This window comes from Opisthocomus hoazin, chromosome 2 (genome assembly GCF_030867145.1).
Source record: "Opisthocomus hoazin isolate bOpiHoa1 chromosome 2, bOpiHoa1.hap1, whole genome shotgun sequence".
NCBI lineage: Eukaryota > Metazoa > Chordata > Aves > Opisthocomiformes > Opisthocomidae > Opisthocomus > Opisthocomus hoazin.
Window position 1 is genome coordinate 62,908,021 of NC_134415.1, and position 14,716 is coordinate 62,922,736.

A 14,716-nucleotide genomic window follows, 5' to 3' on the forward strand; every position below is an offset into this window, starting at 1 on the left:
GGCAAACAATAAGACCCATCTGCAGTTAGAAAGCACAGCTACAGAGCTGCCTTGCTGAAAGAAGCAACATGGAAACAAAGGGGCTTGCGCGTTGCCAGCAGCCCAAGTACAATGGCCCTGGGTGTTGCTGGCAAACCAATGTAATGGAAGAGCCACAGCTGAGGGTTTAACAACCAAAACAAGAGGCCGGGGCCAAAAGATCACAGTGGGTTTACAAGGCTGCTCCAGAGCCAATCTTGAGTCTTCTGCTTTCTCCTGGAGGGAACTTTTCCAATAGTTTTAAACGAGCTGTTTTATTTGCTTTTTAAAAGAGCCTCTTTCCTTTCTTCTGAAGCACTCTACTGCAGATGCATCAAATAGCTTGGCAGGAATGCAGACACCCTCAAAACTGTGGACAGACACTGGCTTGTACAAAGGGCAAATTTTTCCTTGACTACCATGTTTGTGGTTTAAATTGGAAAAACTAACTGCAAATCATTTTGTCAGTAGTGAGGCTTTATTTAATGCATCTCCAGAGGAAAACAAAAAAAACCTCCAAACTCAAACAACCCCCTCTCACCCTGAAAATCTTCTCATGGCAGACTGCTTTAACTTGCAAGCTTACTGCCCAAAAGCCCCTTTTACAGTTTTCAAATAATACTTTCCCAAGTCTCACATGGTGACAGACTGGCAGTATTTTACATCTCTCATCACACATCACCACATCAGTTTGTGGTGTGCCTGCCATATGCTTCAGGTTAGGTTTACGCAAAGTGCTTCAAGCACAGGAAACCAGCAGGTGATTCGTGGCATTTTCTGGTTTGCAAGTGCTTGAGCCACAAAGGACTTTGGATTAATATCGTTTAACCAAATCAAGGAAATGATGGAGAGTATAAGGCCACGGTGAACCTTGGAAGAGGTTGGAAGAATGACCTGATTGACGTTAGCTCCTCTAGGCTGGAGGGTCACAAGAACCAAGGATTTTGTTCTGCATACTGTGGAATAGTGAGGGAGATTTTCAACCGTTTACTTATTCATGAACTTGGTAAGAACATGTGATTCTTCACCACATCATTATTCTTCATACAAGATGTAGGTCAAGTGAAATGACTCCTTGTGTCTGCCTTTTTTAGAAACTTCTTTCTTAACTTAAATAAGTTAAACAGAAGTGAATGTGACATCAAACTGAGAACTGAAAACCAGACTTGAACACTGTGACCAACGATCGCTGGTTCTAGAGCAAAAACAAAAAGACACTTTATACCTGTCTGCTAGTATAAGCAAACAGCAAGTAAAGCTGCTTTGAGCTTCTGGCATTAGGTTCTACCTAGTACTGGAGGACTAGTTAAAAGAGATTTATGCATGTAGTAAACTACCACGTGAATGTATGGTGTACTAACCGGTGCACACAAACGGCGATACAGGCTGCTCATACAGTCCCAACATGTTATGGGCCCAACGAATGTAATGACAGAATTCCCACAGAGCATGGATTTCACTCCAGTTGTGATTTGCCACTGCGGTGATTATGAATGTTGTTTTCTTATTTCAGGCAATTTGATAAATGAAAAACATCTTTCACAGATTAAAGGAACCTAACTGTAATCTTGTGTTTGTCTTATTTTCCCCTCTACTAAGCAATGGGTGGCCGAGGTAGGGTAGATGATGTAGAGTCTGCACAGTTATGTTTACCCTGCACTAAGGTGATCTTTCATTCCTATTATTTTAGACATGAACATACTCATTTTCCTTGAGTAAATTTGTAACCATAAAACACCTTATACCTGAAAATACCAAAAAAATAGATTTTTATTTCTAAGTCTAAGCTCACCATTAACAGCACTCCCACAGAATGATACTTCATTGTAGCTGCATTTAATGGGTTCATCAGCTAATAAGTGGGTTGTAAACTAAGTGGGTTGTAAACCTCTCAGGTAATTGCCAACAGCTCTTAAATTAGTATTGGAAGTTATAAAAATGAATACATATTCATAACTCATCATGCTCTCCAGCAGCCATTCTGTTCATCTGGCTGCTTTAAAGAGCAAGCAAGCACGACCTTTCATTGGAACTTCTGTCATTCTTCTTTGTTTTAGCCAGCTTAAAAACTTCTCGACTTTCAGGGGAGCATACTCAAGTCCTGACAGTGTTTTTCATGAGTTAATATTCCTAAAACAATACTCACATTTTTGGGTATCCCAGATGTAGTTGTTCAGGACCTCTCCCACCAAGTAGAATACATTAATTATTACAGTAACAGCTGCAAAAAAGATTATTTTGACACCTGGGCTGAGGTGCTCAAGAAGCGGGTACACCCACACTCCTGTAACATGGTGAATCCAGCACACCCTGAAACAAAACAAAAATAACAAGTATTGACTCTTCCAGCCCTGTTTTTCAAAAGTAGCTTGGGCTATAGACTGAAAATATATAACCTGAAAAGCAATTATTTGAAACTGAACTGGAGCACCTGGACGACATCCACCCAGAACAGACATGATGAATGATGAAACTATGACTGATTTGCAATGTTCTTACTGCTTTGTTTTAAATTTAATATGAGCAGTTGGCCCATTTTCATGTTCCGACGTAGGCAGGTATTTCCTTGCTGCATTTGTATTTACAAGGAATACACACCCCTGTTTCATGCAGCAGCATAGAAACTGCAGCACCTTCTGTTCCAAGCACGTTCTTTATCGAAAGAACATTCAGGATTCCCCAGGCTCTTCTACACAACCCAACTCTCCGCTTTCTGCAGCATCCTTCTTTCACTTTGTACAAATTTGTGTGTTTTTGCTGCTTCTCACTACACCTGACAAGCACGTCAGTTTTTGGGTTTGCCAGAAACACACGGTTCAGCTTCTCTTTGAAAGAATAATTTCTTCAGCACCTGTGTTTTAGGTTGCTCCTCCTACCCAGCTCCACACTCAATATATAGCAAATGTGAAGGAATGATGGTGGTTTGCTGGTGAGACAGGGATTTTTAGCATGCAGTTACAGTGGAGATTGGTGGTACGTTGGTATGCAAACACAAGAGACAGAGTGTCAGCTTCACTGCAGTGCAGCCTGAAGCAGCACTCCAGGTATGTGTTTTCACTGTGTGTGACGGCGATGGACACCCGTCCCCTCCGAAGGGATCGCTTTTGTGTTGAGATCTGTTGTGGTGAGCGGCGATGTCAGAGGGAGCAGAGCGAGCCCACGCTTTCCAGCAGGTGGACGCTAAGGAAGGCAAACGCTGCCAAACAACTGAGCAAACATCACAGAGGCTAACCAGGAAAAGTGCTCAGTGGAGAAAGGCTGGGGGCCGTGAGCAGCTGGGCCCTCTTCAAGAATGTAAATCTCTCCCTTTCTGACCTGGTAATTTGAGAGAGAAGCTCACAGTGAAGCACAGCTAGAGAAGACTCAGCAGCTGCACAGACTATTGTCGATGGGGCTTTCCACATCCATATGATTTGCTTCACTTGCTGATACTTCTATTTGTTTAAGGAAGACTTCTGATCACCAGATCAACAGTCACAGACTCTTGAAGGGCAGAGGCACAGAAATCCACCCAAAACTGTTACCATAAATGCCTGTCACACAGAGAGTACAGAATTCCTGCTTAACAGTTCTCCATCACCCTGGAAATGTACATGGTTGTCATAGCTTCCCTCCTCCTTAGAAAAGCTTTTATTACAGCCAAACCCTTAACAGTTGGACACTTCATGTAGGAATTTACATGTGTCAGTAAATTAATCTGCATGATCTAAATGCAGATTAAAAACCCGTTCTCCAAATGAGTTCACATATGGAAAATGATCTCTGTACTTCACAGTTATTTTCCACAACATTCTTCTGTGCAAGAATTAACCTGACAACATAAAGGTATCTGTGAACAAATAAAGGGTCCCTGTGTAACCTATGGTAACAGGTGATACCATGTTCCTCTTGATCAAAGAAAAAGCTGGGACAGTTGCGTATAAAGTAATAGGATGTCGTCTATTCCCAGGCTGGCTTAGCAGGGAGTGTCTATTATTGCCTATCGTTTTTCAGTTTAATTTGCTTTTGTTTTATGATCATTCTACGAAAAACAAGCTCCAAAGAAAAAGCTTGAAAAAGAGCCAGTGTTTCTTTTTCACTTATTTTCTCTGGTGTGATGAAACTGCCCAGCACTATAAAACACCTTTACAGAGGGACTTTTCAAGGGGCCTTCTAAACTGCACCTACGTAGCCAATTTCACGAACGAAGCAGAAGTGGCATTTACTAGAATGCATTTATGCTGGGAAGAGGAACTATTTTCTAACTACAGCCAATGAGTCACTGATGAGCTCCCGAATGTCAGTGATCTCTGGTTAGTTCCGAGTCTCTGAGTACAGCTCATGCACTCTACTCTCTGCTGCCCACCACGGGAGCCCATTCACTGCTTGGTGACACTGCTCGTGTGTTCAGCATCGCTGCTGGATGCCTGTCCCCGGTGCAGCCACACCGTAGGAACTCGTGCTTTGAGCACCAGAGGTACTAGGCACCACTCGGGAGACAACGGTCACAAACGCACCGGATCGGCCGCCCTGATCTTCCTTCAAATGAGCGGTACCACGCCGCTCGCTGCATAGGGATGGAGTACTATTAGCTTCCTCTCCACTGAGCAGTGGCACACTGACTATTCCTGCATTGTCTGTACCACAAACGGGAGCAGCAAAGGGACAACTGCTGCCATGGAAACCTCACCTGATGGCCTCTCTAAGCGGGTTTTCTCCTGCTTGAATATAAGCTATCTTGATGCCGCACAATAAAGGGCTGATCAACCGTAGGCATAAAGCTTCCACACAAGACTGCTGATTACTAATGTTAATAAATGCCTTCAATGTTGCAATTCTAGTAGTCATTATTCCTGTCCAACCTCATTATTGGATAAGCACAGGGGAGCATGCACTAAGATTTACTTAGAAGTGCAGCTCTAGATCCAATTTAAGACCCTGTTAGTGAACAGGTATAAAAAATGGGTCGTTTAGATAAAAATAAACCAGGGAGAAAAAGTTTACGCTAAAACTGGACCGGCTACTTTAGAGAAGATAAAATTAACTTGAGCCTCCCTGTGTTTTGGTTCTGTGGCAGCTCACGTAGACATAACCATGTGTTTTCAAAGATGAACGTGTTACAGGTCATCGAGCTCATTTAGCCGTTTGTTAGAATTGGTAAGAAAAGAAGGAATGGAAATATTCACACATTGTATTCAAATTACAATGTCTGTCAAAAGAAGCGGTGATTTTCAGAAATTTTCAACCAGCTGGTGTAGAAATCAAAAAAAGCTATTTGAAAACACACAATATTGCTTCATTTTAACACATTTGTCAAAAATTTGACTTTGTAGCTGTTTTTCACTTGCAGTATACAGTAGATGTTGTATATCTTTCCTCTCAAAGTCGTCAGGAGGGAACAAAATAAGTAAAAAAATAAGGAAATAAATAAAACCATGCAGAAACGATACTTGTACACTTACTCTTTGGCTATAGATTTTTTGTTAACGAGGAAACGTAACTACAAAAAATTGTTGGAAGCTTGTGGTTTATGTGTAGAAGCAAGCTCAACACGCGGATATTGCACAGGACAGACATGGACCTGTTGGAGTGGGTCCAGAGGAGGGCCACAAAAATGATCGGAGGGCTGGAGCACCTCTGCTGTGAGGAAAGGCTGAGAGAGCTGGGGCTGTTCAGCCCAGAGAAGAGAAGGCTCCAGGGAGACCTTACAGCAGCCTTCCAGTACCTGAAGGGCGCCTGCAAGAAAGCTGGAGAGGGACCTTTTACAACAGCATGTAGTGATGGGACCACGGGTAATGGCTTCCAGCTGTAAGAGGGTAGATTTAGATTAGATATAAGAAGGAAATTCTTCACTATGATGGTGGTGGGGCACAGAAACAGGTTGCCCAGAGAAGTTGCAGATGCCCCCTCCCTGGAAGTGTTCAAGGCCAGGTTGGAGGGGTCTTTGAGCAGCTTGGACTAGTGGAAGGTGTCCCTGCCCATGGCAGAGGCTTGGAACTAGATGAGCTTTAAGGTCCCTTCCAACCCAAACTATTCTGTGATTCTATGATATAATGTCAGATAACCATGACACCCGAAATATTTTGCAATGGGAGATGTGTTGCAGAAAATGGTTGCTCCTTCATGATGTCTGCTCTCAGCCACAGGAGTCTGAATATACTTGCACAGGCATCACAGCTTGGCTGCACGTTGTGGTCTGAAGTCTGAGTCTCCACCCATTTCCTGCCCAAGTCGAGCCCTTCAGCGAAGTCCGCAGCCAAACAACAAGCAGTACTACGTGTTCTGGAAACAGGAATTATCAGATGAGGGGCTATATAACTTTTCAAGGGCAGTGAATGAGAGGACACAGAATAATAATGCATGTCATAAAATCGCTGAGGAGCTCCCAATGCTCTTCCTCATAACAGAAGAAGCACTTCAACAGAACTCAGAGACAGGGAATTCAAATCTGATAATGGAATTACCTTTCTGAATGATACCTAATTAACCTCTGGGATGCCCTACCTTACCTCGCAGTGACACATCACTGAAATCAAGCTATTCAAAAAGTATTGAAGTCTGCAAGTTTGGAAGTCTACTTAGTCCACTCCTCTGGGCCATATCATGCAACTCTAGCAAGCTTCTGAAGTCAGTAGACTGTACAAGCAATAAGAATGTGTACAGTTATGCTTAAGTTCAAAGAGTACAAGATAACTAAACCATTAAGACTGAACGATCTAAGCATATACTCTTTGACCTAGGTTTCAGAAGAAAACTTCCCTTACAGGCTGGTTATTCCAAAATGGCCTGCTAAATCTTCTCCTGAAGCATATGACATCAACTACAGCTAGAGCCTGATTACTCTGATCTACCAAGGTAGTTCCTTTCTCGTTACTTCTTGAGGCAGCAAATCCTTTCCTACATCTTCTGTGCTGTTCAGGTTTCCAGCGACTGGCAGAAAGGAAGGCTCAATCTTTGGTCCCAAACAAATCCTAGGCCAGTTCCTACTGTGGCTACTCTTTATCAAGCAACAGAACATGGGCATTTTCTATGCTTTTATTTCATCATCTTTCCTAGCATCACTCTCTTCCTTTTCCACAGAAAGTGAGAACTTTACCCAGAACTATTAAATTGTGGAATGCCTCCCAAAGGAGGTGACGGGCTTACAGCAGCTGAGTCATTCAAAACTTGAACGAACAAATCATTTGTGGTTAGAGAGCAGGGACCAACCCTGTGCTTTCAGAGGCAGAAGCACAACGACCCACACTAAATTTGTTCCACTTTTGGTTTCTAATACTGACTGATGTGAGGCACATTTTCAAAAAGCCTTATGATTTTTTTTTCCTTCCCTCCCTCCCCTGCCCCAAAACATAGGACAGTTTGTTCTGCATCTAATCAAAATTGCTAAGATCTCAGCCATATTAAGATGCTGGCCTTCTTATAACACCAGCCAGCCAGGCCTAAGTCACCTACACCAGGAATGTACACTGTTTAGAAATTTTAAAGACTAAGAAACAAGTTCAATAAACAGTCATCGGTTAGGAAATAACAGCAATCATCCCCTCTTGTTCTAGTTTCTTACTCTGGATTCTTCTCCATTGATCTGAGTGGTGCTGAACAATACATGGGTCACAGGACTTTGCTACTGGTATGGAGTGGCTTATGCAGTCAGAAGCAGCCAAGTCCTGGAAAACTGCAGCTGCATATAACGTTACATGCAAAACACACTCAGCATGACATGGCGCTGGCATCCTCTGGGATGAACAAAGCTTAGCAGAAATTTGTGTACATGTACAAGTAGCTAGAACGCCAGAAACTCTGCAGATTCACTGCAAGGTGTTGTCATGTTTGGGAGTAATCTATTTTGATAAATAATATTTCATTTTAAATACAGTAATGGTTGCTATGCCTTCTTGAGCTATATTTTAAGGAGCTGCACAAGCAAGTGAGAACGTATTATCCATGCACGTCATCGGTGATTGTACTGTTGCTTGTGAGGATGGGACGGCAGAGGGGAGCCACAATCTAACAGTCCGTAATGGCAGTGTCAGACCTAACAGGCTGAGGAGCCATGCAGCCTTCTCTCCTTGAAAGCACCCCTGCTCTCCCACCCTACTTCTGGGTCAGGTGCAGGGGATGTTAATCTTCTTCTGGCCTATTTCTGCTGCTTCTACTTCTTCCTACTCTTTCCTGTTCTGAGTAGCTCTGGCTCCAAGTCTTTTCTCCTCCTCTGCATTGTCTCATCTATCACCCACCTCTCCATCAGCCTTCCACTCTGATTTCAAAGCCTGTCTCTCTCTCTCTCCCAGCTTTTCCCACTTACTTACATGATTTTAGCTTTCAAGCTGCTGACCTGTAAGCCGCATATTTCCTTAGCCATTTCTCTTTTAACCCACGGCTCTAGTTCATCTCTTTTACCTGCCTCAAGGCCTTTTCACTCCGTTTTTCCCCGACCACTGCTTTCTATGATCTCTGTTGAAGTTCTGCCCCCAGTGCTCACTTCCAAAAGCATCCATGACCCCTTCCTTACATACAGACCCTCAGCACACCCCAGCACAGCCATGCTGTGTCTCTCCTGCTCCATCAGCACCAGCCACCTCAGAAATCCTTTGGGTTTCTCAGTCCTGCCCTTCTTTATCAATATGGCTGTCAATTCCCACCAAACTTCACACTCTAGCTCTCCACCCCTCTCTTCTGAATGTCAAGGTTTGGCCTAGCAGTCTGCGCCCTTATCCCTTTGCCAACATCTGCTCTTTCTGATCTTCCTCTCCTTCTGTGGTGAATCGCTAGTGGGAATCCTACAGCAAGGCTGACAGCTCGGATTCATTCCAAATTCTCAGTGTACATTCATTTCTTAAAATCATTTGAGAAGAATTCAGCAAATTACCCCACCTAAACGCTCTCCCTCGGCAAATCAGCAGAACTCTGGATCCTAAAGTCACTTAAAGAGAAACTTTATTGTCAAATGAAAGTTTAAAGGACCAGAGCTCTTTAAACAGGTTTATCAAAGAATGAAAGAATGAATCAAGTCCAGGCTAGGCATATATGGAAGCAGCTCCTACTGGATTTGAAACAGCAACAAGAGAGCAGAACAAGCTTTTTGCTCCCAAACACATAGCCCAGCATGACTAGAACAGTGGAGTCAGGTTCTTAGGGTCTGTTTTTTTGGCTTCCTAAAGCACTCAAAAGGAGAGGGAACAACAAAACCATTTTAAATAAACGCATTTGTCTCAGTTTATTTTAGGGACATATTAGGCTCTGATATTAGTTACCATGAGGTCATTCTTATTACAAGGAGCAACGCATTTCTGGCTCTTTTCTGTTCCTTGACAATCAACTCCATACACCCATTGGCAGTATTTTCTGGTAGTACTGGCAAGCTCTTGGATTTTCTTAGCAATGTCTAGATTTAACAATTCAATACAAATTGTGACCTTTTCAAGCCATGCTAAATAAAGCCAATCGGCCTTTCTTATCTTCTCCCATGGCCTTGATCCTGAAAGCCCATGTACGGTCTGCGACAGGCAAAGCAAGTCAGTGAAGGCTCTGCCTGGGCACAGTTCCTCAAGAGCAAGGGAGAGCTCCCTCTCACAGAGAGCGCATGAGCTAAGCACGCCTACTCAAACGCTCTCTGGCCGAAGGGAGAGAATGCAAAAAAGAGAAAGAAAAACAGAAAAAGGTTTTACTCTTCAAGAATATTCTCAGGTAACATGCCTCTGAATAATGCTCAGAGGATATCAAGTTATTTAGCTATGTTCTTCCAAATTCAGGGATTCTATTCAGAATTGTATGCCTGTTTTGTCATCAAATATATGTAGTAAAAGCTTGCTATTCCACCATCCCTTCCATAGGTGAAAGATTCAGTCATATATGAAATAAAACAGCTCTCCTCTACTTAGATTTGTAAAAAGTGCATTAACAGAATCAAACCTAAAAAATATCCTCCTGTATGCTCCTTTACAATACGAAGCGTGACATGATACATAAGTCATGTAGAATGGTAAGAAGGTTTCAGCTGAGGTGGGGAAAGAGTTCAAAATTCAAGGGCATAACATAGAGAACATCTGATTAGCAACTGTCTCCTTTTTACACTAAGAGAGTTGCAGTGAAAACACTTCTGCTGAGGGAAAAATGATGCGGGGCGAAGGACAAATTGCCAAGTGGCAGATCTCTAACTTCTAGGTAAAAAAACATAAACCAAGAACTAAGCCCCAGCAGGGGACCAACCTGTGGACAACAAGGGTACAAAGGAAGGAAGTTCCACCAGACTGTACATAGCTAGGTCATCTGTAGGTGTAGTCTCATTTCAACGCACTGTGCTAACCTTGAGGGCCCTAAAGGGTACACCAACAAGGGCAGCAAATCCGAATTAAGTAATTCCAAACCCTCTAAGTGATTAAGGTCTTTACTTCAATGATGTGGTCACTTAGCAGCAGGCACATAGCTGACCTCACCTGTGAAAGCTAGGCACACCCTGAGCGAGAGTGACGAAAAACCCCCACTTTTCACACATTGTGGTAGATTTTCCCAACTTGTGAAAGTCAGATACATTGTATTGATATCATTGAGCCAAGATTTGGCCTGCAGCCTCAACCAAATCTTGGATAGAGGCTGCAAGAACACTTGCAGGCTGAAGACATGCAGAACTTGCAGATGATGCCACAATGTAGCTTGTGTCTGCCTCCAGTAATTCCCAAAGACGTTCTTTCATAAGAGTAGAAGGAGAAATGGGCTGGAAGTGAAGAATTTAGCAAGATGACCTTTAGGCTGCATAAGCAATTGTCTCAGACCATCTTTAGAGAAATTACACCTTGGAAGAAGGTGAGTCACTTGCAAGTAGCCCTATCTGTTTTGGAAATAATGTATGTGTAGGCAAAATCAATAAACAGCAAAAGCAAAGGGAGATGATAGCAGGCTGTAACTTGATATCTGCTCAGTGGTTATTTTCTTAATGCAGAATCTTCTTCCCCTGCTTTACTCGTCCTACCATTTCATTTTACCTTGCACTTGTAGCTGCAGGATGTAAATGCACGGTAGTAGGCAGGATCAAGCCATGTAAGTATCACACTGATACTGTACCAGCTTCTTGAAAGTTTTTAAGACATCTCTGGTTTTATTTCACTTGCAGAACTGGACTGTTTCAGTTTTCTATTCTGTGTGTCTACTGAGATGATTTTCAGAAAACACCAGTTGCCATAGCAGGTCAGATCACAGGTACAGTAACTCTGCCATCCTCTACCTAAGCACCCTTCAGAGGAAGGCGGAGAAATATCACGGTTCTGCATTATTATACAGGGGTGAAAAAAAGATTCCTTTCTCCTGAAGGAATCATTATGTATCTTTTTGCATGAGGCTGTCCTTATCTTACAATTACAAATATTATTCTTTTTTAAGAAGGATATGCATGTTTATAAAAGCAAATTATAGAATATGACTTGCTCTGGGACACTGCATCCCACTTCAGTGAGATTACTAGCATTTTATGATCACCCAGTGTGCGTGGATGTGTATGAATAACGGCCTCTACTTTGTTGGACCAAAGGGGTAAGTTGCATAGTCGAAACAGTATGACAGTACTGCCTTGAGTCTGTGTTCCTCTCACATTAGTTTGACCCAATTGACTGGTGGAAAAAGCAGTATTCACTATTTTGGAAAATATCCTCTTAGCTGTGGGAAGGGTGTTGTGAGGAGAGAAGGAAGAATATAAGAAGTAAACAGGGGGGTCATGAAATGTTTGCAGAAAGGATAAAGGATATATAGTATCAAAAGAGCATGGTAAACAACTCAAAGGTTTAGAGAAAAATAAAATGATAGAATGACCAAAGCAAATTAACTCTGTCATGTAAGTCAGGCGCTTGAACAGAAACTGCCCAAAAGACTTCATTTAATGTTGTGTAAGAAAGGTTATTTCTGTTTTAATTTAATTTTTCACAAATATCTTAATTTTTTAACACAAACTTCAGAGTATTTGGCTTACTGGCTTATTCTGTAATCAATTTTACAGAAAAAAATTATGTACTAGTTAAAAAAAAAGACAGTGTTCTATCTTTTCTGTTGCCGCTTAAATACTGATGCAGGAAATCACTTGCCTATTCTCAATCTTATTTGATAGAACAAAACCCCTAAGCAATAAAACTGAGGTCCAAAAAAAACATTTAGCTTGAAAAAAGGTTGAAAAATGTACCCTTGGAAAGACCACTGCTTACATGGGATTGTTCAACAAATTCCTGTTGTGTGAGGTTTGGCATACACTTTCTAAAAATATAAGCATCTGGGGAAACCAGACAAAGCCCAGGTCTTGGACCAAACGAGGCATGCAGCGTGAATCTGTTAGCGATTATATCCATAATGAAATATGTGCCCAAATTTAGCAGTACAAAACCCCCAATACAATATGAAAACACAGCGTGTACAGCCCTTACCATAAAATATAGCCAACCGCGAAGGTGCACACTGCAGCCAGTCCACAGCTCCTGCTGGGATACTGATGATGTGTTGTTCTCATCTCGATTAATACAAAGGGCAAAACTGTCGTATGCTGAAAAAAACAAAACAACGGGGGGGGGGGGGGGGGAAACCAGGTGATACAAATGATTCTCACTGCATTTCCATGCTAGTTCTACAATAAGAAACTTAATCACAAAAACCTGAAGACAATTTCTTCATGGTCTAGAAAGGCAAGGTAAAATGACTCTACAAAGTCGATCAATGACCCAAACAATATTGTTGCTACAATGTCCAATTGTTTGAGAGAGCAGAGGAAAACTGAGTGAGCAGAATGCGCTTTTCCTGCTGGCCAGGAATGCAAGTGAGTACTCTGTGAGTGAAAATGGGATGTGGCATGAGGGGCGTGGGTCCCAGCCCCAGTATGGCCTTGCAAATGCTCTGTGATCTTCGCCACATCACGTTATTTTGACCACTCAAGTTAGTAGGCAATGCATCGGATTTTAGAATCATAGAATCATATTTTCAGGGATTCTAGGCACAAACAATGCCAAATGAATCAGTATAAATGGAGGTATTTAATGCTTCTGAGAATTAGTTTAAAATGTATCTCAATCTGGGGACTTGAAAACAGGGGACATATTTTCAAATGATAGCCTCAATACCTTTGCTCCTCCATCTGTAAGAGAGGAACAATTATCTTCTTCGGAAAGGTGTTGTGAATCTTAATTTGTTCGTTGTTGTGCAAAATGGTTTTAATTCCCAAATGAAACATATGAAAGCTAAAGCTGTAAAAGCCACTTTCAGCCACTTGTCTTTATTTAGCTGTGAAAGTCCTTATTTTGTCATTTTTCCATACATGTTTCCTACACTGCCCCTTCTGAGAAGGTCTGTTCATCCAATTAACGTCAGCAGCATGAAAAATTGCATCTAGCCTGCCCCCAACACTCAATGTCTCGATTTCAGAGTGCTGGCAGGCATGAAAATATACATAAGCACAAACATGCCAGCAAATAAACCCCGTCATTTCTGAATACATAGCTCACCTAGGACCAGCATTACTGGCGACTCCAGAAACATACCCTGCCTTGCCACCATGGGGCCAAGTTATTGCTGGTGTATAGAGGGAATTACTTTGGTTGAGAGCTTCGCCCTAGAGCTTGGTGTGGCTGTGACTATGAACTCTCCTGCTCAGATCACTGGGAGGTCTGCAGGTGTGAGGACTCCAAGGGCAGCCTAAGCCATAAACCAGGTTCAGCCCTTCCCTAGTACTTGCTCACCAACTGGAAAAGAAGGTTATGGCTTATGCTGGCCATGTCCTGCCATCAGATGCACACAGGTAGTTCTGGGGGGAGCTGGAGGGCCAAACTAGTAATAATTACTCTGTAAACCCACATCAATTTTCACCAACATGAAGGCAGGACAGGCATGGGAGTAGAAACATCCTTGCGTGGATAACAGGTCGAAATCAGGGGAAACAGAGCAGGGTCCAAGCCTTTGACAGCTGTGGAGAAGGAAGAATTGTTTGGGAAATGATAAGATAATGGAAATGCTCTGGCTCAGAGATGTAACATAATTTGAATTGGATAACTGCTCTGAATTTCAAGGCATTAGTAATTAATGACTAGCATTTGGATAATGTCAGGTGGATAATACAGCAGTTAGGGGAGCTTTCAATTTCTTCATCTTTAAACAACTTGTTCCGCCCCCATCCCTTTAAACAGTACAAATCAGCATCAAGGGAACGCAAAGATGTTTTACATGTGGTCTGCGATAGAGGTGCCCACTATTAGATGACAGGTCTATAAACTGCGCAGGACCTTCAGAGTCCATTAACAGGGACTGACAGCAAAGCAAGCCCTGGAGGTTCACCTAGACATCTGGCATCTGTATGGAAAAGGTCTTCAGACAGAGATCAGTACCTCACTCTGCACAGCCCCCAAAGCAGGGCAGCTGGAGGCTGTGCAAATGTCTCCTGCCCTGCCTCCATAACCTCTTCAGAGAAAAAAAACAGAAGGCAACAAAAATGATTAACTCCAAACCCCACCCTTGACATTCCTTGTACGATGAATTCTTGCGGTCCAGTGACACAGTCTTCACCGTACACATGATGGTTACAGAGCTTGTGAACTCCGTTTCTCAATTGGAATGTTTACCGCTTTAGAAACCGCTTGTTGATGCGCTCTTCATTTATGATAACAACTCAACAGCTTGCCAATTAAAAAGTAGTTAAAATAATTTCAGCAATCAACCCTTAATCTAGAGTCTTCTTCTCCTTTCCCTCCTCCCGATTCCT

The 14,716-nt window shown here is 42.5% G+C and overlaps 1 protein-coding gene across 2 annotated transcripts in view; it reads right to left on the reverse strand.

Annotated features, from left to right (window-relative positions):
- AIG1 (androgen induced 1) overlaps positions 1-14,716 on the reverse strand; it is a 124,556-nt gene that overhangs the window by 1,686 nt on the left and 108,154 nt on the right. For both annotated transcript variants that reach the window (XM_075413905.1, XM_075413904.1), the window contains 2 exons: positions 12,399-12,514; positions 2,165-2,328 (listed from right to left, as the gene is read on the reverse strand). In XM_075413905.1, the coding sequence (XP_075270020.1) occupies positions 2,165-2,328; positions 12,399-12,514 (280 nt within the window). The remainder of the gene's footprint in view (positions 1-2,164; positions 2,329-12,398; positions 12,515-14,716) is intronic.